Source organism: Balaenoptera musculus, chromosome 18 (genome assembly GCF_009873245.2).
Source record: "Balaenoptera musculus isolate JJ_BM4_2016_0621 chromosome 18, mBalMus1.pri.v3, whole genome shotgun sequence".
NCBI lineage: Eukaryota > Metazoa > Chordata > Mammalia > Artiodactyla > Balaenopteridae > Balaenoptera > Balaenoptera musculus.
This window is the reverse complement of record NC_045802.1, coordinates 48,999,268-49,026,861: the sequence shown is the minus strand read 5'-3', so window position 1 is coordinate 49,026,861 and position 27,594 is coordinate 48,999,268. Positions and strand designations below refer to the sequence as shown.

Sequence of the window (27,594 nt, the reverse complement as noted above, 5' to 3'; positions counted from 1 at the left end):
AAGTACCCTCTTTACTTCTCCTCTTTTTAATCTTTTATCCTCCTACACATGCTAATAACATGCTGGAATATTGAACAACATAAAACAAAACAAAAACAATCATGTGAATCAGTTTCTTAGTATATTGCCTAAGGAGCCTCTTCAGGAGGCTTTGCCAGCAAATAATAAATTGTGGTAGTGAGTGGCATCACACCATCGAAATGAATTTTAGTGTTTCTGTACGTGGTCACAGAGATTTTCACAGCATTTAATTGTACATTGCACAAAGAAAGGTAGAGCTGAGAAGTTTTCAGAAGTTTTTCTTCTTTCTGCACAGTGGTTTAAAACAGGTCCAGTGGTGGCACTCTACATGTTCTAACCATCATGAAATGAATTCTAGTTCTTTTAAAACAATGCATATTTTGAGGTGAATCTCTCCTAGGGATTTTAAAGTGCAGTCTACCTATAACAGTCATTAAATATTATATGTGGCTAGATATCCTCTTTCCAATCAAAGTACGGTAGCAATAGTATAAGTGGTCCCTAACTATGTAAAGGAGATCTGTTCCTTAAAAGTGGATGGTCCGGACTTCCCTGGTGGTCCAGTGGTTAAGACTTTGCCTTCCAGTGCAGGGGGTGCAGGTTCGATCCCTGGTCGGGGAGCTAAGATCCCACATGCCTTGCAGCCAAGAAACCAAAGCATAAAACAGAGGCAATAGTGTAACAAGTTCAATAAAGACTTTTAAAAAAAAAAAAAAAAAAAAAAAAAGTGGATGGTCCGGTGAATCATTGTAAATATGAATTACATTTCCCTTTTAAAAAAATTTATAAAAACAAAAATGTTTTCATGGAAAAAATTTTTGCCCAAGGGCTTAATATAAATTATATGCAGAAGTACACTAGATATATAAATAATATGGTATAAAGAGGTAAACAATTTCTTGGGAAAATAGTAACACTAAAAAATGTCACTAAAAACTAATGATGCCCTAGAAGTTTTATCACCAAGACCTGTATAAGGGGGAGAGCTTCCTGTGTAAGCTCTAGCTCTACTTTTTAATATTAGTAGCTATTCTTTCTTTTTTAATTTTTATTTGTTTATTTATTTTTGGCTGTGTTGGGTCTTCGTTTCTGTGCGAGGGCTTTCTCTAGTTGCGGCGAGTGGGGGCCACTCTTCATCGCGGTGCGCCGGCCTCTCACTGTTGCGGCCTCTCTTGTTGCGGAGCACAGGCTCCAGACGCGCAGGCTCGGTAGTTGTGGCTCACGGATCTAGTTGCTCCGCGGCATGTGGGATCTTCCCAGACCAGGGCTTGAACCCGTGTCCCCTGCATTGGCAGGCAGATTCTCAACCACTGCACCACCAGGGAAGCCCTATTCTTTCTTTTTTTTTTTTTTTTTTATTTTTTTATTTATTTATTTTTGGCTGTGTTGGGTCTTCGTTTCTGTGCCAGGGCTTTCTCTAGTTGTGGCGAGCGGGGGCCACTCTTCATCGCGGTGAGTGGACCTCTCACTATCGCAGCCTCTCTTGTTGAGGAGCCCAGGCTCCAGATGTGCAGGCTCAGTAATTGTGGCTCACGGGCCCAGTTGCTCTGCGGCATGTGGGATCTTCCCAGACCAGGGCTCGAACCCGTGTCCCCTGTATTGGCAGGTGGATTCTCAACCACTGCACCACCAGGGAAGCCCTATTCTTTCTTTTTTAAATGTCAAGTTTTAAGCTTAGAGATTTTGGCCAAGGCTAGTATTCACCTATGCGTATCTAGGGTGGTAAGTTTGTTAGTATATTCAATGGTATCTGGTTATGCTGTTGATTTGGTATCATGTAGACATTTTTTGTTAATAAGTCTGACTTCAAGATCACTGACAAGGGCCATTGATTTTGGTGAGGAGGTTTTCCATTTTGTTTTAATCATTTTATTGCAGTGTTCCAAGGTCTGTCATAGGAACACATTTCCTTGAAAGGATTTAACTTCAGAGCCTGCTGGTGAAGGGACAAGCTGCAGTGCATTTTATATATACATATATATATATACACACACATACACATATATATATACATACACATTTTGATCTCTGTGGCTAGAATCTGTTTAACACCACTCCCCATCATTTCCCTTAGGTCTCTATCCGCCAAGAGCCAAGCTGGTAATACAGAGGCATCTCTCGTCCCTGACAGATAATGAGCAAGCTGACATCTTTGAACGAGTTCAGGTAACATTATTTATAGTCCTCCCAAGTAAGGTATAAGGAATGAGAATTGGACCCTGTTTCTGTGAGTTCCTTTTTCCATTTCTCTATCTGACGTTAAAGATAGATATACTACTGTACTATTGGATAGTTACTACAATGCCACTGTTACTTTTGTTTCTAAGAGCAGCTAAATGCTTAGCTTTACTTACGTTTGTCTGCCAGACAGATAAAATGAAATGAGACTAAAGTAAAACAATAAAAGCTGTGTTGCCATAATGTGCTCTCCGTCTGTCTGTTCAACAGAAAATGAAGGCAGTCAACGACCAGGAGGAAAACGAACTTGTGATTTTACATCTGAGGCAGCTGTGCGAAGCCAAGCAGAGGACACACATTCATATTGGGGAAGGCCCATCGGTGAGATGTTTTCTAGTTGACCTATTTTTGTTTTTTTCATATATTCAGTCAAAATATCACAGAAGATGTAAAAGGAGTTTCTTTCCTTTGTCTTCTCATCTTTAGGGCTAAACCCTAACAGTCTTTTTTTCCCCCCAGTATTTTAGAAGTTTTATAGGAAATTGTAGCAAACATTGGCACATTGAGATAAAATAGTAATGATTTTAAAATGTAAAAAAATTTGTGAGTTTTGGTAGAAAACCAGTAATAAATGCTCATGATTTAGAATGAACATACATTTTTAGTAATATTAAACCATTGTTTTATTTCAAATTCACATGAACATCTTATTTCATTAAAAACTAACATAGACTTGAGTGGTAAAGAGCAAACATGCAAAGAAGCAGTAATGTCATGGAAACGGCTACCCTGGCTGCAAACTAAGGGATGATATTTTTGTGCACGTGGTTTAGAATGTGTTCCCAGCTGCATGTAGGTAAAGCAAGGCCACTGGCAGCAACATCTAAAGAAATCATGACATTTTTACCACTTGATAACACTAATTCAGGTTATGCCTTAATCTCACTCTATTCAGAACAAACCACATACCATGTGATAAGTGATTCCTTAATTATTTATAGTACAGGCACTTCTAGAGGACCTTCTATGAATCAAGCTATGTGATAATGGTGACAAAAAAGACATGAATAATGACGTAGCCTACAGAGAAGAGCTCAAATAATCCAAAAGGGAATGCAAACATAAATAGATACATATAATAGAGGCAACAAGATGGCTTTTTAAAATTCCTATTAGTTTTATTTTATTTTATTTTTTTATATCTTTATTGGAGTGTAATTGCTTTACAATGTTGTGTTAGTTTCTGCTGTACAACAAAGTGAATCATATATGTATACATATATCCCCATATCTCTTCCCTCTTGAGCCTCCCTCCCACCCTCCCCACCCCCCCCCCAGGTCGTCACAAAGCACCGAGCTGATCTCCCTGTGCTATGCAGCAGCTTCCCACTAGCCATCCATTGTACATTTGGTAGTGTATGTACGTCAATGCTACTCTCTCACTTCGTCCCAGCTTACCCTTCCCCGCTGCGTCCTCAAGTCCATTCTCTACGTCCGCATCTTTATTCCTGCCCTGCCACTAGGTTCATCAGTACTGTTTTTTTAGATTCCATATATGTGCATTAGCTTAGTATTTGTTTTTCTCTTTCTGACCTACTTTACTCTGTATGACAGACTCTAGGTCCATCCACCTCACTACAAATAACTCAGTTTCATTCCTTTTTATGGCTGAGTAATATTCCATTGTATATATGTGCCACATCTTCTTTATCCATTCATCTGTCGATGGACACTTAGGTTGCTTCCATGTCCTGGCTATTGTAAATAGAACTGCAGTGAACATTGTGGTACATGACTCTTTTTGAATTATGGTTTTCTCCAGGTATATGCCCAGTAGTGGGATTGCTGGGTCGTATGGTAGTTCTATTTTTAGTTTTATAAGAAACCTCCATATTGTTCTCCATAGTGGCTGTATCACTTTACATTCCCAAGGAATTGTGTTTTAAGAAAGGAACATTGAGTGCAACGTTAAGTGGTAACTTTGTAACCATGAGTGAACATACTGCACGGAGGCCCTCCGAGGACATACTGGTTTTTTAGGGTTTGCATGGGAATTGGGGAAATAAGGCTTTAAAGCTAGGCAGCAGCGGGATGATGAATAGCCTTAAGTGCTAGATCAGACTTTGTCACTGAAGGACTTCAGGTAAGAGCGTGAGAGGATCAAATTTGTGGCTGGTTGGGTAAGGGGGTTGACAGTGTTAGGACTGAAGTCACATTCTCAAATTAGGAGACCTTGGTAATAGAATGCGTGAGAAATGATTCATTTATCAAGTGCATACTGTGTACTAGGCAGCGGAGATGAATAATGACAGCTCTAACTGTAAGGAGAAACCAACGTGCAATCAAATGAGTTAAAATATGGAAATATGGTGTGATTGGCACAGAGATATAAGTATGTACCAGACAAGAGATAACACTGGGACATAAACAGATTGAATGATTCTGTCTTGAAAAATGTATTTTGTCTCAGAGAGAGGGTAAACTGAAGCCCTGGAGATGTGTGGGAGGGACTGAGTCAAGAGCAATTTGGGAGGCATGATCCTTAGGACTTAGTGACTGATTGGATAGATATGTTTAGGAAGAGAGAGGGGCTTGCTGGGAGAGACTTCAAGGTTTCAGATTTGGAGGAATTAGATGTAATAGCTAGGAAATACAGAAAGAAGGCAAGAGTGGGGCGAAAGATGGAAATAAGAAATAAGAATTCAATTTTGGAAGTGTGAGGTTTAATTAGAAGAATGGATTTGGTGCTCATAGAATTTGAGCTGACATTATAAATGTGGAAGACTATGAGCTTTGTCACAGATTTGAAGTCGAAGGGGGATGTTCTGAGGAGCAACTGCATTTCAGGCAATGAGTGAATTAAAATGGAGCCAGTGATAAAGACTGAAAGGGAATAATGAGGGAGAAAGATTTATTATGGTGAATGACCAAGGTAGGAGAAGAGTTCAAGTAAGAAGATCAACAATGTCCAATGACATAGGAAGGTCAAGAAACATAAAGACTAAAATCTGTTCATGGGTTTGATTAAATCAGTCATTGGTGTTGATAGTCTTGTTGACCAGAAGGCCGAAGGCAGTATGTGAGGAGTGATATGCATTTTCTATATGACGGAGGGTGCTCAAGATCACAAAGGAGATTTTAACAAATTGTGCATGTTTTCCTGTCAGTATACTTAAGTTCCTCCCTGCCTCTCTCTCTTTCCCTCCCTTGCTCCCTCTTTTCCTTTCTTCCTTCCATTTATTCACCTGGTATTCACTGAGTAGCTGCTGTGTCAGGCATTGTGCTAGGTGCCAGTACGATTTCCCTATTTTCGTTGTGTCATTCATCTCAAAGCCTTAGAATGATGAGTCAACCCAGTCCTTACACACAGCCCGAACCCAGTCCAGCCCACATCTCTATCTATTGTTTTCTTTCCTTTTTGATTGTGATCATGTTTCTTTTATCAGTAACTCCTTAGATGACCACGTGGAGCCAGCTCCAGTATGGACCTCTATTGCCTCCTGCGTAGACTGTCCTGAAGCCTTCAATCTGATCTTCCAGTCTCTGATTTCCCAGTCCTTTAGGTGATTTTTGAACACTCCTTTCACATAAATCTTCCCAAAACATTACTTTCACAGTGATGCCCCTCTGCTTGTAAATTGTGATCAGTGATTCTTCCTAATTATCCAGCACTTAAGACCATTCAAGGTTTTATCTCCAGCTTCACTTGCCCACTTTCCACTACTTCCCTCTGTTTTAGTCAAACCTGTACTGACACCCTGTCCCGTGAGCATCCCAGCCTTTATGATTTTGCCAGCACCATCCCCAGTGTTGGGAAAGTCTTCACCTCCTTTTTTCTGCCTGTCTGAATCCCATGTATCCTTTTTTTCCTGACCATTGAGACCCATAACTCATGGTTCCATATTTGATACTTATGCATTGCTTTGTGTCTCTGCTACGAGTGAACGTATTTCCTCCCCAAGCAAAGGATCAGTTTTCTTTCTTGGAAACTTCCTAGCACTAAGAACCATGTAATATACATAGTAGCCTTTTATCTCTATATAAGATAAAATATTTAGAGAACTTCATATAGTGGACACATTGTAGATTCTCATATAGTTCAGTACTATCAGTGAATACTTGTCGATTGAAAAGATAAATGACCCACTCACAAATGAAAATGGAATTATAACAAAGGCATTAGCAGAATCCAGCTTTGCTAGAAGATGCTTTGTTCTTTGAAACCAATTTTTTGTTTTCCTTGGTAATTTGGATATAAAGTATGTAACTTGGAAAGGGATGGTTACAGTTGTTAATCAAAATAACAGCAGTAAAAATGGACATCTCAAGTTTAGTTTTTGTTAAATGCAGCAGGAATATATTAGCAGAAAGGAAAGACATATAGGAAAGATCTTATTTCTGTCTTTTTTATTACTTACAATATTAAAAATTAATCTCTTTTGCTTATAATCTGTGTGTTCACGATGTGGAACCTAAATTATTACTTCTTAATAGAGCTACAGAAGAATTCTCATGCTTTTTAATGGCTTAGCCATAAGCCTGTCTTTAAAACTTCATTTAACCTTGAGTATTTCCAACCTAAAATGTATGTTTTTCTTTCCATAGACTATTTCAAATAGTACAATCCCAGAAAATGTGACGAGCAGTGGAAGGTTCAAACTTGACATTCTGAAAAATAAAGCTAAGAGATCCTTAACTAGCTCCCTGGAAAATATCTTCTCAAGGGTAAGATTAAACTGAGGCTCTTTAAGGTATTATGTCTGTGTTTTCTAACTGCTTCATTCTCAACTGGCTCACCGAACATTTCCTTTAAAAAAAAATTAAGATAACTTTAAGTTAGTTAACACTTATTTAAAATAATCTCTCAAAAAAAGTCTCATTTTCAGATCTAGATTTATTCTGGTGCCTCTGATATCTGAATCTGAGCAGTTGAGATATACGTATAGAAAAGAGGAAATAGAATATTGATGGCCAATCCTTTAAGAACTTCTTATCATTTGCCACATAAAGTTATAAAGAAGCCCTTCTTTCACTTATTCCTAGGAGCTGATAGGGAATGCTGAAAATAGTAAGTATAAGTTAACAGAAATGCGTGTATTCCATTCAGTGAATTTATATATTCTGTTTAAAAATAAGCAAAATTATTTATCTTCTTCATTTTCCTCTTCCTGAACAATTCACTCCTAATGCTATTAGACGAGACACAGCAATGTAGATGTCTCGGGTCTGTAAGGCAGGGAAGCCACAGTGGCTCAGCACAGGGGGACAGAGCCTGTATGGGTGCTGTGTATGGGGGTGACCCAGTGCAGCATGTGGACACCAGAGTGCGGTGAGGAGGGTGTGAGGTGTCAATTGTGGAGATTGGTTACACACAGGGAACTGATCAAATATGTAAATATTTAAGGATAGTGGGATTCTGGGAGAAGGGAATTACAAATTTGAAAGGGGAGGAAATTAGAATGAGTTCTGTGTTGTTGGATTCAACTCAGAGGTAGCAGTATGGAATCTTGGTTTTCTATTTTGAGCAATGGAATTACATATGTTCTATGTAATGTATATGTATTAATATATACATGAGTCAGTAAATGTGTACATACGGTCCCTGACTTTGTCCACTGATAGGAACTGGGAACAGCTTTTCTATACATGCCAGATCATAAATTAAGCCTGGTTGGATGACCCAGATTTTAGGTCTGGCACTCAGATTTTGGTTTCTATATATCATTCTTTAAGAAGGAACCATGATCCTGGGAGAAATGGCTAGTTCCAGGACTCCAGGGAGAGTACAAGGTAAGTCCAGAGCATCGTGGTGTTCTAGATAGTGAGGAAGTACTCAAAGAAAGGTAACAGGATGTCACAAAGACATAAAAACCTTGAAGGGCTTCCACTGGTGACATCTGAGACAATGAGTATCAAAATAAATCATAGCAACAGAGAGTGACTTGTTGTATAAGATAGGAAACTATAAGTCTATTCTGATATGAAAAATAAATTAATACATTGGAAATTTGATCATGATCACGATATTTACTGGGTAGAATTAATACCTATTAATTACAAAGGGGAAAATAGTAACTTTACAATGGAAAAAGCTGGCAGGCACCACCTTAATCAAATGATCAAATTGAACATCTTCAGCAATGGGACAAATTGAAATCCTGTGCCACTGATACAAAGAACACAGTGGCACTTCTGTGGTATTCCTGCCAAAGGGGCAGTACCTGAATCTAATCGTGAGGAAACATCAACAAACCCACATTGAGATACAGTCTACAAAATAACTATCTGTTATCTTCAAAAGTGTTAAAAGCAGGAAAGTCAAGTGCAGTAGTACATTGGGACACAGTGACTTGTGATGTCTGGTGTTCTTATTTGTATTTCTTTGCTAGAACTCAAAATACTTTTATGGGTAATTTCTGTTAATGATTGAGATTCTTCTAATTCTAACAAAAGCCTTGCAGCAAGCATGGTCATTTGACAACGCTATTATTTTATTAGCAGAAAACAGAATTTAGGAAAAGAGCCTCTAGAAGATTTGTCGGAAGTGTGTTAATGCAACTTTTCATAAACTTGTCCTGCCTCCTCATCTTCAAAATTTATAAATCAGTTATGTTCTTTCTTTCTCTCTCATTCCTTCCCTCCCTCCTTTTCTCCCTCTCTCCTATGCTGTTCAGTGAGAATTTTAGTAGAAAGATCGTTTACGTAGGTGGTCAGAGGATCCGAATTCCAGATCTGGTCCTAGCAGGTTTTATATTTATGATCTTGGAGAAATTATTTACCTTTTCTAAGCCATTGTTTCCCCACTTGTGAAACGGGCATACTCATACCTGCTTAGGTCATATTACCGTGAGGGTGAAATGTCAGTATGTTAGGAAAATATCACACTGTAGATATGAGCTGGTACATACAGCAGTGGTAAGCTCTGAAACCTCTGTCATTTATAAAAGGACACAAGGGTATTTAGAGTGTGACACTCTTTATCCCACTGAGTACCTTGGCATTCTGCACAGTACTTGCACGGCTGACTTTGAAGTACTGCTTACATAGCTTTGTATGGCTGTAATGACTTTTCAGCAAGGGCACTGCCAATCTGTTTTGGTCAAGGTGGATACTGTAGCTTTTGTGTCCCAAAGTGCTGGCAAGTACCATAAATTATGTGACCTAACAAGGTCTTACTTGTACCATATGCAGCAGAATGGACTTCTTGAGAAGGTTGGCAGCTACCCATGTTGTATCAAAGGTTACATAGTAAAGGGTTTTTGCGTACTTCTGAAACTTGTCAGCTTATTTTTTTCTCTCTGAGTGACATAGGAGAAAATTGACACTCCAGTCATAGTTTGGCTCATAATTGCTGCTATTTTTAAAAGTCAGAATATTTTATTTAACTAACTATAGTTGTTTATGAAATAGGATACATTTTTAAAATGCTTTAAAGCTCAGTTCACTAGCAATTAAAAAGTGGGTCCAAGGCAAAAGGCTTGACACATGCATTACCAAATCATAATATAGTAAAACTGAAAAAGCTATCTGCTCAAAGGTGAAAAGACAGAGCCTTGTATTCCGGTTGTTTGTTGCTTTTTCTTTTTTTTTTTAAATTTATTTATTTATTTATTTTGGCTGCGTTGGGTCTTCGTTGCTGTGCGCGGGCTTTCTCCAGTTGTGGTGAGCGGGGGCTACTCTTTGCTACCGTGTGCAGGCTTCTCATCGCGGAGCACGGGCTCTAGGCATGCGGGCTTCAGTAGACATGGCCCGTAGGCTCAGTAGTTGTGGCGCATGGGCTTAGTGGCTCTGCAGCATGTGGGATCTTCCCAGACCAGGGCTCGAACCCGTGTCCCCTGCATTTGCAGGTGGATTCTTAACCACTGCACCACCAGGGAAGTCCCTGTTGCTTTTTCTTAAATTGAAGTTTTCCAAAAGAGGAACATTTCCTAATATATTTATTAATATATGTTTATAGTTCTAAAAGACAAATATTCACTAATATAAAGTGTAAGTCATTAGAAAACAGTCCTCAAGGGACTTCCCTGGTGGTGCAGTGATTAAGAATCCGCCTGCCAATGCAGGAGACACGGGTTCGAGCCCTGGTCCGGGAAGATCCCACATGCCGTGGAGCAACTAAGCCCGTGCGCCACAACTACTGAGCCTGCGCTCTAGAGCCCTCGAGCCACAACTACTGAGCCCGGTGACACAACTTAAGCCCGCACACCTAGAGCCTGTGCTCCGCAACAAGAGAAGCCACCGCAGTGAGAAGCCCACCCACCCTAATGAAGAGTAGCCCCCGCTCACCACAACTAGAGAAAGTCTGCGCACAGCCACGAAGACCCAACACAGCCAAAAATAAATAAATTTATAAAAAAAAAAAAGTAAGTCCTCATTTCACTTTCTCTTCAGAGTAGTAGCCATTGTCCTCACTTGTTGAAATGTGTGAATTAATGATTGTGGTAGAGTATAATTTTAAAGTAAGTTTATTTTTCTTTGTGTGTAAGGAAAACTCATGGATAAAACACTCCTATGAGTAATATGTGTCATTTAAGTGTTTTTCTAATGATGGAAATTGTTTGATATCCATCTGACTACTTTCTCTATTGTGACCAAATAACCTGTTTGAGATAACCAGGCAGATTGGCATGTACGTAGCAGCTAAAAAAATAGCAGAAAGCAACATGGCCCATTTTTCTTTTCCACACACATGAACCCAATAATTTATCAGCTAAATGTATAGTTTATTACTGGAAGTATGTCATGTTATAGTATAGAACTGAAGAACTGAAAGAGCCTTCATCAAGTTCTGGGACATTTGCAAAATAACCCTTAACCAATGTAGGTTAATTGGTTTTATTTGTAATTCTACTTTTCACAAAGCTCTATCTTCAGGAGGTAGTATTGAGTAAGAGCTCAAGAACCTCACTTTAAAGTTGTACTCCCTGAATTCAAATTGCTGCTCTGTCCTTTAACTGTGTAAACATTGGCAACCTAATCTGTAAGAACTTCAGTCTCCTTACCTGTAAAGTTGAGCCAAAAAACTATACCAACTTCATTAGAATTGTTGTGGGAACGAAGGGGGTAATGCATGGTAAAATATTTAACATAGTACCTGGCACGTGGTAAGCATTCAGTAATATAGATGCAGCTGTTAGTTTTATGATTGATATAGTTGTTATTTAGGGAGCCACCAGAAATAGAAAACTATAATTGATATACATAGATAAGAATAAATATTGCTTCTATGAAACAAGGTAGGATACCATAAATATAAGAGTCCATGGAGAACAGGAAAGAACTCTTACAACTTTCTGATGGTGGACATAAAAAGAAAAATTCAGTAGAAGGCTAGGAAACTAGTGTTGAAAAAAAACTTCCGGAAAGTAAAGCAAAATGAGAAAGAAATAGAAAATAAGAGAACGAGGTTAAAAGTTATCTGGAGATCCAAAAGCCAAATGGTAGGTGTTCCAGAAAGAAATGCATGCAGAAACTTTCAAAGAAATCATTTAAAAGTTTTCTTAGAGCTGATGGACATGTTTCAAAATGTAATGGGCTCAGAAGATGCACAATAGAAAGACTGAAGGAAGCCATGCCAAGGCACTTCATTGGGAAATTTCAGAATGTCCCAGGGTAAACTTAGATTCTGCTCCAGAGAGAAATAGCAGGGCACACACACAGCTCAAGAATCACAATGACATTAGACTTCTGCACCGAAAGACAGTTGAGCAATGTTTACATATTCTGAAGGCACGTTTCCAGGCAGAATTGTATATTCAGCCTAACTATTAATAAAATATAAGCATAGAACAAAGACACTTACAGACATGTAAATTAAAAAAAAATTTACTTCCCAGTCTCCTGTTCTCAGAAAGCACCTGGAGTATATGTTCCACCAAAATGAGGAAGTAAACTAAAAAAGAGGAAGACATGGGCTCAAGGAAGCAGAAATTCCAACATAGAATAGCATCAAAGGAAACTTCTAGGTTGATGTTGAAGGATAATACTGGAAACATCTATTCAGCAAACCTAAATTGCTACCAGTCCAAACTGGGGCAGGAAGACAGAGATCTCCAAAATGGGTAGCTCAAAGAAAAATATATGTAATTAATGGATTTTGTAATGTTTGACCATATTGAGATTTATTGGGAATAGATTAATGATAAATAAATTAGTAGTAATAAACTGGGGATTACTGAGGTAGTTGTTAACTCCATGAAGAACAAGTTGTACAAGATGTGAGTTGTATTAGTAGTAAAATATGTAGCTCAGGTGCAAACAGTATTTACAAGGTCGTAAAAATCTAAGCACAAAATATTGGTTTAACTGACACGTGATATAACTCTACTGAGAGAAGAGGGGAAGAGAGAAGTGTGTATGGGGATGGAAAATGAAGTAAGAATCCTAAACTCTCATCTTGCAGAGTAGGAAGTCAATGGATAGTGCCTAAAATGGAAAGATTAAGGAATAGGAATGTAAGCTGAATAACAGAAGCATTGATACAAGTAATTTCAGGTGTTTGCTTTTGGGGAATGGGATTCAGCATGTGAAGGAGGGGGCTGGTGACTGCCACTTAACATCATAAGTTTGGTAGCACAGTTTGACTTTTGAAACTTTGTGTAGGTATCACTTTGATTAAAAATTAAAATGAAACTTAACCCCCCCCCCCCCAATTAAACCCAAGAAATGTTTGGAGACACACTTTAAAATTGTAAAGTGCTGTAGAAATATTGTGCGTTTTTTCATTGCGGAGAGTCACTGTCACACTGACTTGACGTATTTCTAGTTATTCTCTTTAGAACTTTCCCATGTGTTTTAGAGTTAGGCAGAACATCTTAGTCTGTATTTTGTCTCTTAAGACCTTCTATGTGATATGGTTCCTAGCCAGCCTTTCATCTTCTTTCCTTCAATACTTGGCTCCAGTTTCTTCCTACATGAAGTGTAGAGAGAAATAGATGAGATGATCCCTTTGGTTCGTTTCTTAGATCATCACCAAAGAACTGTGTGAAAAGAAAATCGAGAACCAATTCACCAGTACTGAAGCAGACTTTTATCTAGTCTTCTAGAGAGACTTTATTGAAGTAGTTTTGCATTACGGAATAATGAATGAAGCTAAATCCATACATTTTAGGATGCAGTTTTCTTTTTTTAACCTGTGTTTATTATAATCCTATAATGTAAATTATGATCTAGGTTGTAGGGAGGTTGTATGTATTAAACCATTTTCTTTATAACTGTTGTGGTTTGTTGTGCTGTACTTTTCCACATGGGTGTTTATCTGTATGTGACACCAAGTTCATGGGACTCTCACTGATGTTATGGGTGAATAATGTTTGACTTTGTAACCAAAGTCACTTCAGTAAGCTTGGTCTGAATATCTGGTTATCTAATGGCTGATTTAGAAGTAATGGAAGTAGATTGCGGATAGTTCTCTTTGCCATGCTGGAATGGCTGTTAATACTGCCAACAAATTTGAGTGAACCCCAAAAGGATCAATGTAATGCTAACATAAAGAGGCAACTGCCTTTTATAGTTTTAAAGTAAAAATTCAAACCCTATGAACGATTTAATTTTATTCTCTTCACTCAGGGAGCTAACAGAATGAGAGGTCGGCTTGGAAGTGTGGACAGCTTTGAACGATCCAACAGTGTTGCTTCAGAGAAGGTATCTAAGCAGAGCTCCCTTTTTTCCTACTATTGCAACTTGGTAAAAACCAACACTAATATGATAATATGCGTGCTTAGTTATTTTGTTATGAGCTCTTTATGACTTCTAAAAAATAACTATTTGAGCCTTTATTATTTTAAAGAAGATTCTGGCTATTAGCATGTTGCTCTTTATTCAACTGAGGCTTTCTCTTTCTGGGACAGAACACATCCCTTGCTGTCTAACTCTGCTCTGTCAGGCGTTTTACTGTTTGGAGATAGTATACTTTCGGGGACAATATTTGAGCAACTGTTGATCCAAGGCCATAGAAAAAGGAGCCATATGATTATTGCACTTATACAGTGATCTTTTTATCTTTTGTTCCTTCCTCATATTACTTCCCCCTCCCCCATATTTAACCCTTTTAACTGCAACGTTAGGCTCTTCTTTATCTCATAGACAATTCTCAGTAGGTTTGGTTTCCTGTTTCCTGTAACATGTAACCTGAGGCAAATGCAACCTATTTTTTTTAATGGAAAAATATTAAAATATGTTCACTAAACTTTCTGTTGGTAGAATTGAGGACTTAGTCCAGTTATGAGTCGATTAGCCCTAACCAAAGTTTATCAGGCTAAACATTTCAAACAGCATACTTGTCTAAATGGAAAGATTTATGATGTCTCCCCATGCAATATGAGAGGCATTCCGGCATAGCTCACTTTTCATTCATTTCCTGTTTTTCATGTCTTTTAAAAAATTTTTACCTCAGGGAACACGTAGTTAGATAGAAGCATCCATGGTGAGGGAAGATACTTAACAGGCTTTATTTTATTTTCCTGAAATCTTTGCCATGAGACTTGGACACTTAAGCGTTGTGATATTGTTTTGACAGTACAGGAAACATGCAACCGATATGTCACGGAAATCAGTAGATACGTAAATACAGACCTCCACCCTCTTTCGGTCAGGATCTCTTTTCATCTTTCTGGCAACAGTGAGAACAGTACAGTAGCTGGAGAGCATCTTACCACAAAGGGTTAGGGGAAAGCATCCCTCTTCTTATTATCCCTTTCACTTTCTGGCCTACCTTTACGGATGCCGTCTTACAGCTGCTTATCAGAAGAAATGGGTTGTGGTGACAGTGATCAGCCCTCAGCATGGATTGAGTAAAAAAAAAAAACAAAAAACAAAAAAAAGCTACAACAGTTTGTCGTGACTCAGGAGGAAGAAGAGGCACCCTGTGAGCAGGTCTGCCATGATCGGTGTAGGAAGGAAAGGCCTGACTTCTTGCGTTTCAGGACCTCTCCCCGGGAGACTCCCCGCCAGGGACCCCGCCAGCTTCCCCGCTGTCCTCAGCTTGGCAGACGTTCCCTGAAGAGGATTCTGACTCCCCGCAGTTTCGAAGACGGGCCCACACGTTCAGCCACCCACCTTCCAGCACGAAGAGGAAGCTGAATTTACAGGATGGGAAGGCTCACGGGCTTCGCTCCCCTCTTCTGAGGCAGAGCTCCAGCGAACAGTGCAGGTGAGTCCAAAGCTCCCTCCAGAAGCTGGAACAAAATTCTCCTGTCACTCTCTTCTGACCACCGTGGAGTCAAGAGTTATTTGTGACTTCATGCTGTAGCCAACATTTAGTTGTCAGAAAAATAAATTGAATGGTAAAAACCTTCGTTACTAAGGGAAACAGGCAAGCTTTAAGGCACCCCGAAAGAGAAGAGTTAAAGCATTTTGGATGGAAATAGTTTTTGTTTTCCCAGAAAAATGTCGAAAACAAGATATCAGGCAGTTGTTTTGTCTGAAAAAGCTTCTGACAACGCATGTTCCTCAGTGTCTCTTTGACGATGGCTTTCATGAAACAGTCAGCAAATTTGCAAATAACATAGCAGAACTTCCTGTAAGCACAAGGGTTAAAAAAATCTCCTACATTACCTTTATACGTGAGATAAAAATTGGCTGTATTTTTTTTCATAATAAATTAAAGCCAAATGTGAAAATTGTTAAAAATTTTATCTAGAATAAAGTGATGTTTACAAAGAAGAATACATATACCATAATTGACAGGAAGTATCCATTAGAAACTATCTTGCATGGTATTTAAAAAATATTTAACAAAATCATTTGGCATTTGGTAAGAGATAATAAAGGGGCTAAATTTGGAATTGTAGAATGATTATACTTCTTACCGTGTAGTACAAATCAGAATTTATATCCTAGAACTAATTTTGTTTTTCTTCGTTCCTATGAGTTTGGTTTCAGGAAACGGTCTGATAGGGGTTCCAGTCAGAGAGGAAAAAAAAAACCCAACAGAACTCTAAGTAAAAAGAAGATTAATTTTTATATTAGTTGTTATCAAATTTACCAGCTTTTCTTTTAAGGATGCAATTGAATGCTGATTGTTGTTTTTTGAATAATTTGATATTAAAAAATAAAATATTTAGGATATATAAAAATAAATTAATAGAACTAATTATCCTCAGATTTTCTTTTATGAAAAAGGATTAAGTATTCACGTATATATGAAAAATTTTAATGATCATTTATATTTACCCAAAACATTGTCTCTTTTTCCAGGAAAAATTATTTTCAAGAATTTAAAACAATTATTTTAAACAATTAATAATGTCTGTTTTTCCTTATGTTTTCCACATTTCATAATGTATATGCTCAAAGAACTTCTGTCAATATGAAAAGATGCTATTTATATCATGGTAAAAACTTGCTATGAAAAGAACCTTCTGGAAAAAAAACTTTGTAGGAGATTTAGGGATTCAGATAAAACCATGGCTGCACAATGCCACAGGCTGCAAGAAAAGAACATGGACATTAACGTTTGTTAAGCCAAAGGTATTATGATGACTTCCAACAACCAAACATGTTGTTCATAAATTTTTAGAAGGGTTTATATCTTTAAAATAATTAAGTCTTTGAACTACTGATAATCAGTTTTTCCTTCTGGAACTTGTTTCCTGTAATTATTTGTGCTTTCCTACTTTTTCCCCTTGAAGTATCTTTTGCATGTCAAAACAAACACTTTTTGTCCTAAAATTGTTAAGAGCTTTTTAGAGACAAACACATATGCTTAGAAACGCTGCATAGATGAGGAATTCAGTTTGTGAACAATGAACTAGGTCATAGTCATCTAATAGAGAACTGCATGCATATAAGTTTTTTTCCATATAAATTCAGCCCTGATCACATTTATAGCGAGAACCTGTGTATATGCTATCTCATAGTGAATGAAGATTGTGCCAAAATGTAAATTAAGACGAATTTGCTGTATTTTCTGTACCCAGCATCCTTGCATCAGTTCGGCGCATGCACAAGGAGAGTAATTCTTCCTCCAGTCTTCCAAGTCTTCACACTTCCTTCTCTGCCCCTTCCTTCACTGCCCCCTCTTTCCTGAAAAGCTTTTACCAGAATTCAGGTAGACTGTCCCCACAGTATGAAAATGAAATCAGGTGAGATCAGTGTCCTGTTTGCAAAGCAACGTTTTCTGCAGTGATATACTGATATGTTACTAAGAAGTGGCTAATTAACTCTAGAGTGACATGAATGCATCCGTATGTTGTGCTTGTTCTAACCTGTTTCTAATATATTGGTTTCATTTTCAATTAATTTGAAGAAAACTTTTAAAACCAGTGTTTCCAAGCTTTTTGATGACATGATTATCTTACTTTAGGGATTGTATTTTTTGTACTATTTGTGTGTTTCCTTGCCTTCGGCCCCAGAGTCTAAGCCTTGTTTTGTTTGGGGCAAGACCTGGTGCTAACACATAAGCAAACCTCCCCTGATCAGGCCTTTTTTTCTTAGCTTCTCTGGACATACCTTATGGAACCCAAAAGCCACTGATTTAAACAACTAGACTAAAGTAATGGATATGATATATCTTTATTTTTAAGTATATAGAATATTTCCTAGGCATTTCTCTGATTTTTTCAATGACATAGACCTTCTTTTCTGAATCTCAGTGTAAGTCACATAATGGGTAGAGGATCATGTCGATAGCAACTCTTTCAGGCAACATGAGGGAGCTCTTGAATCTTGTAGACATTCGATTTTGCTTTGTTTTTTGTCCCCAGTATTGAAAACATGTAGCCTATTTATTCAGTCTTATTCCTTGCTCTTATAGCTACACAAAATTAAATATAGTGATTTTTTAAGAATTGCCTTTACAATTTTTTGAAATTATGAAATCTTACTGATCATGCAAATTCTCAGTGGGATATTCTAGCCTTTGGAAAGTGGTGGATTAACTTGGGAATTCTTCTCAAGGGGTTGTTGTTGGCTTAGAAGCTTCTGAGATTCATTCCTATTTTTATGTGTAGCTTGAGCCATTCATTTTTATTGCTGTATAGTATTCCATTCAATACAGCAGAATTTATCCACTTTCTTGCTGATGGATATTTGGGTTGTTTCTATTGTTCGATAATTGGCAATTTTTGCAGTCAGGGAGAGGAATACATGCTGTCAACTAGCCTGTGTGCCACTAAAATCTTCTTGGGTATTCTTTGGCCTCCTTTCTTTTAGATTTAGGGAATCCAAAAAGTTAGCATATAATTAGGTAACCCACAGTAACTAGTTAAATTAGAATAATGCTTGAATTATCCCTGAATATCTTTTGTCCATGTGTGTCCATTTTTTTCATCCCAAGAAAGATGATTAATATTGGATTAATAAAATTTTGAATCTGAACCTTCCTCTGAATTAGTACAAAGTTATGTTGAAACATTGAATTGCTAGTGAAGAAAGTTGATGAAGAATTGATTTTAAAGGGTTTTTCAGTGACAACCTTATGGGAGAAGATTTAAAGGAAGATAGCCATAAAAATAGCATAATGTATATGGAATATGCAATGAATTTAGAGAACTGAGGATGTACACATATAAAAATGTCAGTTTGCCTCATCTCCATAGTACTACTTATTAAGAATACAGTGCTTTCAATGACACCCATTTGCAGTTTCCTGTTGTTATGTTGAAGTGAGCATCTGGAGAATCCCTGTTTCCTTCCAGAAATAGAACCATGCCTGAGGTGACAATTAGGAACAGCCATTAAAAAGGTCAAAGACTAGCTGTGAATAGGTTATAGAGTACAAAAGCAGTGACTTTTAAAAAAAAGATTATTTATAGTTTTTAATGTATGGATATATGTTCATCTTCGGTAGTTTCTGCCTAGATGTGTGTATCATTCTTGTGCCTAGCTTCCCTTAGCCTTCTGTACCTCATTCTAATAGGAGGGTATTGAAGTCAGAGGGCAAATATTTAGTTTTGTATTGAAAAAAATTCACTTCTTTGCAGTGATCTTATTTGAAATGCTATATTTAAGCATGTGGAGAACTTTTAAATTTATAGGATCATTAAAAATCATCGTATTTTATGTACTTTGTGGTGTTCTCTTGGCTCTGAGAAGTTCTAAAAATCAGAGAGCACTTTTTGGCATGTTTTTGTGTACTCTTTGTACGCTGTTTTGTAACTTGACAGCATAGAATCAATAAGCCAAAAAGACACTTAACATTTTTCGTTAAAAAGTACGCTAATCCCTAAAAACTAGACCGGAAAAAAAAAAAGTACGCTAATCGTAAGCATCCAGCTCCATGGATTATCACAGAGTGAACATCCCACGTCACCCCAACCCAGTCAATACATGGAATGCTACCAGCACACCTGCAGCTCCTCACATTTTCCCACCCAATCTCTACCCCACATCCTGACCTCAAACACCATAGTTTAGTTTTGCCTGGTTTTGAACTTTCTATAAATGGAATGATACAGCATAAATTCTTTTATATCTGGCTTCCTTCACTTAAGTTAGTTTATGAGATTCATTCCTATTTTTATGTGCACTTCAGTTCATTCATTTTTATTGCTGGATAGTATTTCATTTACTATATCACAGTGCATTCATTTGCAAGTGGACATGTGGGTTATTTCTAGTCCTTTGGCTTTTAAAGTGTACTCTCCCTGGATATTATTATACATGTCTATAGTGGTACATACCCATGCATTATTGATGACTATCTACACAGTAGTAAAATTATTGGACAAAATTCACTCTCAATAGGTTTATTTCAATTAGTAAGTCACTTAGACATAAATTTACTAGTTAGAATCTTGGAGAGAGTTTTTAAAAAATTGGTATTGTGAAACGATTCCAAATTTACAGGAAAGTTGCAAAAATATTATGGAGAACTGCTAACTCTTTATCCAGATTCATCAATTTTTAACATTTGCTTTATCAGTCTGCCTGTTTACATGTATATGTACATACATACATATATATATATATATATATATATATATATGCATATATTTTTTTTATTCTAAGCCATTTGTGAGTAGGTTGCAGATATCATGTCCTTTTACTCTGAATACTTTAGTATGAATTTCCTAAGAATGAGGATATTCAAGAGTGTGGTTTTATGTCAGTAATTTCTGAACTCTACATCTCTCATTATTACTGGTTTCAGAGAAAACATCATATGCACACAATTACCATGATATCTAGAACTATTCAGAATAGAAAGGAGGTCCATAAAACTGTGAAATATAATTTTCTTTTCACTTGGGTAACTCATATCTTATTAGGTGCATAGAGTGGATCTCTAAATATTCATAGTCAAGTAAGGTATGTAATTTTCTTTTTTATTTTTTTAAATAGATCTTTATTGGAGTATAATTGCTTCACAAGACTGTGTTAGTTTCTGTTGCACAACAAAGCGAATCAGCCATATGCATACACACGTCCCCATATCCTCTCCCTCTTGAGCCTCCCTCCCATCTTCTCTATCCCACCCCTCTAGGTCATCGCAAAGCACCCAACCGATCTCCCTGTGCTATGCTGCTGCTTCCCACCAGCCAACTATTTTACATTTGGTAGTGTATACATGTGGATGCTACTATCACTTCGCCCCAGTTTCGCCGTCCCACCCCATGTCCTCAAGTCCATTCTCTATGTCTACCTGTTTATTCCTGCCCTGCAACTAGGTTCATCAGTACCATTTTTTTTTTTTTTTTTAGATTCCATATATACGCGTTAGCATATGGTATTTGTTTTTCTCTTTCTGACTCACTTCACTCTGTATGACAGACTCTAGGTCCATCCACCTCACTACAAATAACTCAATTTCGTTTCTTTTTATGGCTGAGTACTATTCCATTGTATATATGTGCCACATCTTCTTTATCCATTCATCTGTTGATGGACACTTAGGTTGCTTCCATGTCCTGGCTATTGTAAATAGAGCTGCAGTGAGCATTGTGGTACATGTGTCTTTTTGAATTATGGTTTTCTCAGGGTATATGCCAGTAGTGGGATTGCTGGGTCATATGGTAATTCTATTTTTAGTTTTTTAAGGAACCTTCCTACTGTTTTCCATAGTGGTTGTATCAATTTACATTCCCACCAACGGTGCAGGAGGGTTCCCTTTTCTCCACACTCTTTCCAGCATTTGTTGTTTCTAGACTTTTTGATAATGGCCATTCTGACCAGTGTGAGGTGATACCTCATTGTAGTTTTGATTTGTATTTCTCTAATAATTAGTGATGTTGAGCATGTTTTCATGTGCCTCTTGGCCATCTGTATGTCTTCCTTGGTGAAATGTCTGTTTAGGTCTTCCACCCATTTTTTAACTGGATTGTTTGTTTTTTTGATATTGCGCTCCATGAGCTGTTTGTATATTTTGGAGATTAATCCTTTGTCTGTTGTTTCATTTGCAAATATTTTCTCCCATTCTGAGGGTTGTCTTCTTGTCTTGTTTATGGTTTCCTTTGATGTGCAAAAGCTTTTAAGTTTCATTAAGTCCCATTTGTTTATCTCTGGGCATTCTATCCTGTACCATTGATCTGTATTTCTGTTTTTGCGCCAGTACCATATTGTCTTGATTACTGTAGCTTTGTGGTATAGTTTGAAGTCAGGGAGCCTGATTCCTCCAATTCCGTTTTTCTTTCTCAAGATTGCTTTGGCTATTTGGGGTCCTTTGTGTTTCCATACAAATTGTAAAATTTTTTGTTCTAATTCTGTGAAGAATGCCATTGGTAGTTTGATAGGGATTGCAATGAATCTATAGATTGCTTTGGGTACTATAGTCATTTTCATAATATTGATTCTTCCGATCCAAGAACATGGTATATTTCTCCATCTGTTTATGTCATCTTTGATTTCTTTCGTCAGTGTTTTATAGTTTTCTGAGTACAAGTCTTTCACCTCCTTAGGCAGGTTTATTCCTAGGTATTTATTCTTTTTGTTTCAGTGTTAAGTGGGAGTGTTTCCTTAATTTCTCGTTCTGATTTTTCATTGTTGGTGTATAAGAATGCCACAGATTTCTGTGCATTAATTTTGTATCCTGCAACCTTACCAAATTCATTGATTAGTTCTAGTAGTTTTCTGGTGGCATCTTTAGGATTTATTATGTATAATATCATGTTATCGGCAAACAGTGACAGTTTTACTTCTTCTTTTCCAATTTGTATTCTTTTTATTTCTTTTTCATCTCTGATTGCTGTGGCTAGGACTTCCAATACTATGTTGAATAAGAGTGGAGAGAGTGGACATCCTTGTCTTGTTCCTGATCTTAGAGGAAATGCTTTCAGGTTTTCACCATTGAGTAGGATGCTTGCTGTGTGTTTGTCATATATGGCCTTCATTATGTTGAGGGAGGTTCCCTCTGTGCCCACTTTCTGGAGAGTTTTTATCATAAATGGGTGTTGAATTTTGTCAAAAGCTTTTTCTGCATCTATTGGGATGATCATATGGTTTTTATTCCTTAATTTGTTAATGTTGTGTATCACATTGATTGATTTGCATATATTGAAGAATCCATGAATCTCTGGGGTAAATCCCACTAGATCATGGTGTACGATCCTTTTAATGTGCTGTTGGATTCTGTTTGCTAGTATCTTGTTCAGGATTTTTGCATGTATGTTCATCAGTGATATTGGTGTATAATTTTCATTTTTTGTGATATCTTTTTCTGGTTTTGGTATCAGCGTGATGGTGGCTTCGTAGAATGAATTTGGGAGTGTTTCTCCTTCTGCAATTTTTTGGAAGAGTTTGAGAAGGATCGGTGTTAGCTGTCCTCTAAATGTTTGATTGAATTTGCCTGTGAAGCCATCTGGTCATGGACTTTTGTTTGTTGGAAGATTTTAAATTACAGTTTCAATTTCATTACTTGGGATAGGTCTGTTTATATTTTCTAATTCTTCCTGGTTCAGTCTTGGAAAATTGTACCTTTCCAAGAATTTGTCCATTTCTTTGTTGTTGTCCATTTTATTGGCATAGAGTTGTTTGTGGTAGTTTCTTATAATCCTTTGTATTTCTGCAGTGTCAGTTGTGATTTCTCCTTTTTCATTTCTAATTTTATTGATTTGTGCCCTCTCCCTTTTTTTCTTGGTAAGTCTGGGTGAGGGTTTATCAACTTTGTTTATCTTCTCAAAGAACCAGCTTTTCATTTTATTGATCTTTGCTTCTGTTTTCTTCATTTCTGTTTCATTTATTTCTGCTCTGATCTTTATGATTTCTTTCCTTCTACTGACTTTGGGTTTTCTGTGTTCTTCTTACTCCAGTTGTTTTCAGTGTAGGGCTGGATTGTTTATTTGAGATTTTTCTTGTTTCTTGAGGTGAGATTTTATTGCTATAAACTTCCCTCTTAGAACTGCTTTTGCTGTGCCCCATAGGTTTTGGGTCATCGTGTTTTCATTGTCATTTGTTTGTATGTAGTTTTTAATTTCTTGTTTGATTTCTTCAGTGATCTCTTGGTTATTTAGTAGCACACTGTTTAGCCTCCATGTATTTGTGTTTTTTACAGTTTTTTTCCTGTGATTGATTTCCAATCTCATAGCGTTGTGGTTAGAAAAGATGCTTGATACGATTTCAATTTTCTTAAATTTTCCGAGGCTTGATTTGTGACCCAATATGTGATCTATCCTGGAGAATGTTCCATGTGCACTTGAGAAGAAAGTGTATTCTGTCACTTTCGGGTGGAATGTTCTATAAATATCAGTTATATCTATCTGGTCTATTGTGTCATGTAAAGCTTGTGTTTCTTTATTTACTTTCTGTTTGGATGATCTGTCCATTGGTGTAAGTGGGGTGTTAAAGTCCCCTGCTATTATCTTGTTACTGTTGATTTCTCCTTTCATGGTTGTTAGCATTTGTCTTATGTATTGAGGTGCTCCTGTGTTGGGTGCATAAACATTTATAATTGTTATATCTTCTTCTTGGATTGATTCCCTTGATCATTATATAGTGCCCCTCCGTATCTCTTGTAGCTGTTTTTATTTTAAAGTCTATTTTATCTGATAGTATTGCTACTCCAGCTTTCTTTTGATTTCCATTTGCATGGAATATCTTTTTCCATCCCTTCACTTTCAGTCTGTATGTGTCCCTAGGTCTGAAGTGGGTCTCTTGTAGACACCATATGTATGGGTCTTGTTTTTGTATCCATTCAGCCAGTCTGTGTCTTTTGTTTGGGGCATTTAATCCATTTACATTCAAGGTTATTATCAATATGTATGTTCCTATTACCATTTTCTTAACTGTTTTGGGTTTGTTTTTTGTGGGTCTTTTCCTTCTCTTGTGCTTCCCACCTAGAGAAGTTCATTTAGCGTTTGTTGTAAAGGTGGTTTGGTGGTGCTGAATTCTTTTGGCTTTTGCTTGTCTGAAAAGCTTTTGACTTCTCCATCGAATCTGAATGAGATCCTTGCTGGGTAGAGTAATCTTGGTTGTAGGTTTTTCTCTTTCATCACTTTAAGTATATCCTGCCACTCCCTTCTGACCTGCAGAGTTTCTGCTGAAAAATCAGCTGATAACCTTATGGGGATTCCTTTGTATATTAATTTTTGTTTTTCCCTTGCTGCTTTTAATATTTTTTTCTTTTAATTTAATTTTTGTTACTTTGATTAATATGTGTCTTGGTGTGTTCTTCCTAGCGTTTATCCTGTAAGGGACTCTCTGTACTTCCTGGACTTGGGTGACGATTTCCTTTCCCATGTTAGGGGTGTTTTTATCTATACTCTCTTCATATATTTTCTCAGACCCTTTCTTTTTCTCTTCTTCTTCTGGGACTCCTATAATTCGAATGTTGGTGTGTTCAGTGTTGTCCCAGAGGTCTCTGAGATTGTCTTCAATTTTTTTCATTATTTTTTCTTTATTCTGCTCCTCAGCAATTATTTCCACCATTTTGTCTTCCAGCTCACTTATTCGTTCTTCTGCCTCAGTTATTCTGTTATTGATTCCTTCTAGTGTATTTTTCATTTCAGTTATTGTGCTGTTCATCTCTGTTTATTTGTTCTGTAGTTCTTCTAGATCTTTGTTAAACATTTCTTGTATTTTCTCAATCCGTGACTCCATTCTATTTCCAAGATTCTGGATCATTTTTGCTATCATTACTCTGAATTCTTTTTCAGGTAGATTGCCTATTTCCTTTTCATTTATTTGGTCTTGTAGGTTTTTACCTTGCTCCTTTATCTGTGATATATTTTTTTGCCGTCTCTTTTTTTTTTTTTAATTTTATTTATTTATTTATTTATGGCTGTGTTGGGTCTTCGTTTCTTTGCTAGGGCTTTCTCTCTAGCTGTGGCAAGTGGGGGCCACTCTTCATCGTGGTGCGCAGGCCTCTCACTATCGTGGCCTCTCTTGTTGCGGAGCACAGGCTCCAGACGCACAGGCTCAGTAATTGTGGCTCACGGGCCCAGTTGCTCCGTGGCATGTGGGATCTTCCCAGACCAGGGCTCGAACCCGTGTCCCCTGCATTGGCAGGCAGATTCTCAACCACTGCGCCACCAGGGAAGCCCTTTTTTTTTTTTTTTTTATGAGTGGGATTATGTTCCTGTTTTGCTGGTTGTTAGGCCTGAGGCTTCCAACACTGGAGATTTTAGGCTGTTGGGTAGAGCTGGGTCTTGGTACTGAGATGAGGAGCTCTGTGAGAGCTCACTCTGATGAATATTCCCTGGGGTCTGAGGTTCTCTGTTAGCTCAGTGGTTTGGACTCGGAGCTCCCACTGCAGGAGCTTCCACCCACCCCTGGGCTCGTGAACCAAGATCCTGCAAGCTGCCTGGGGCGGCAAAAAATAAAAAAGAACAATAACAAAGTAAAAAATAAAATTAGACTGGAAAACTAACAGATATGTTAGGGAGAATATAAAAATAAAAATATAGATGAATCAATAACCGGAAGGTACGTCAGTACCACAATAGCAAAAAAGAGGAGGAGGGAAAAGAAAAAAAGGTGGGGGGGAGCGGGGAGAAAGCCTTGGCTGTGGAGGGCGGGGCCTAAGCAAAGGAGAGGTTTGGGTGGTGGGCGGGGCCAAAGCTCAGGACCCACAGGGCTGGAAAAGGCCCTGGTGGCTGTGGGGGGGTGGGGCTTAGGCTCAAGGAACAGAAGGGCCCCAGGCCTGCCCCCCAGCCCGGTCTCAGAGGGCAGGGAACCTCACCTGGGAGCCCAGCAGGCTTCCTGGGCTGGAGTGGGCAGGGCAAACGCCCTACTCTCCTCTTCCACTTCTCCTGGAGGGCTCCTCCCACCTGCCTCTCCTGATCTCCCTGGCCTCCCTTCTAAGCCCCCAGCACCAATTCGGCCGGGGTGGGGGGCCTTGGAGGGCAGGGGACCAGCCTGGGAGCTCAGCAGTCTCCCCTGGCCCGAGTGGGCGGGGCAATCAACCTCTCCACTCCTCTCTCGGTCCTACTGGATGGCCCCTCCCGCCTGCCTCTCCTGATCTCCCCGGCCTCCCTCCTATGCCCCCAGGACCCACGCGGCCTGGATGGGGCTTTGGATGGGGGGGGGTACCAGCTTGGCAGCTCAGCAGGCTCCCTGGCCCGAGTGGGTGAGGCGATTGCCCTCCGCTCTTTTCCCGCTCTTCCCTGAGAGTCTCTCCCGCCTGCCTCTCCTCAACTCCCCAGCCTCAGGGGAGCCAATCCTGTCTGGCCTCCACTTCTTCTCCCCCCTCAGTCCGCCTTCGTCCTACCAGTTCACTTTGGGGTTCCTCCTGTCTCCTTGGGCATCAGAGTCCCCTCCCAGTGGCCGGCAGGTGCCCTAGTTGTGGGGAGACGCTAACTGCGTGTCTTCCCACACCAGGTATTTTCTTTTCATTTGGGTAACTCATATCTTATTAGATGCATAGAGTGGATCTCTAAATATTCATAGTCGAGTAAGGTATATGGTAGGTTAGCACATAGGCTAACAAATACTATTTAAAGAGCATGTTAATTTGAAATTTTAAATTCAGGTTAGGCATTCTTCTCCAGGACCATGATTCTGAATTATTAAAAACATGTAGATTATTGTTTATAAGCAGGCTGAGAAAAAGAAGCCAAGATCTTTTTAATATCATGGTTTATTGATTAGTAGGTTCATTTGCAGAGCACTGAGATGCTAAAGGAAAGGGAGTACACATACGTTTTGTTTTACCTTCAAATTAATTCTTAAAAATTTAATGTTATTTCATTGTGTAGTAGCTAAAATATAATTGTGTATGATGAGATGGTATATTTATATAACATCCATTTATCAAATATAATATATCCTTTTATAAACAAGCATCTTTGTTCCTCCTTATTATTGCTTCTCAGCTTTTAAGCCTATATTTTAAAAATATTTATATTGAAATTCATTGGTCAAATGATAGCCATTACTTCTGCTTATAAAACTTTTCAATGAGAAAATAGATTTTTGCTGGTAAGTACTTCGTGGTAGTTTTGGTTCTATAGTTCTCTCATATTCACTGAGAAAAATAGTGTAATCACTCATTATGGTACATTATTGAAATTATCTGTGCTTTAT

At 38.1% G+C, this 27,594-nt stretch overlaps 1 protein-coding gene across 4 annotated transcripts in view; it reads left to right on the top strand.

The window, feature by feature from the left end:
* Positions 1-27,594, top strand: part of TBC1D4 (TBC1 domain family member 4) — a 211,083-nt gene that overhangs the window by 150,119 nt on the left and 33,370 nt on the right. For 3 of the 4 annotated variants that reach the window (XM_036831403.1, XM_036831402.1, XM_036831405.1), the window contains 6 exons: positions 2,096-2,187; positions 2,470-2,580; positions 6,805-6,924; positions 13,768-13,842; positions 15,123-15,349; positions 17,118-17,282. In XM_036831403.1, the coding sequence (XP_036687298.1) occupies positions 2,096-2,187; positions 2,470-2,580; positions 6,805-6,924; positions 13,768-13,842; positions 15,123-15,349; positions 17,118-17,282 (790 nt within the window). The remainder of the gene's footprint in view (positions 1-2,095; positions 2,188-2,469; positions 2,581-6,804; positions 6,925-13,767; positions 13,843-15,122; positions 15,350-17,117; positions 17,283-27,594) is intronic. The other variant, XM_036831404.1, reaches the window with a different exon arrangement.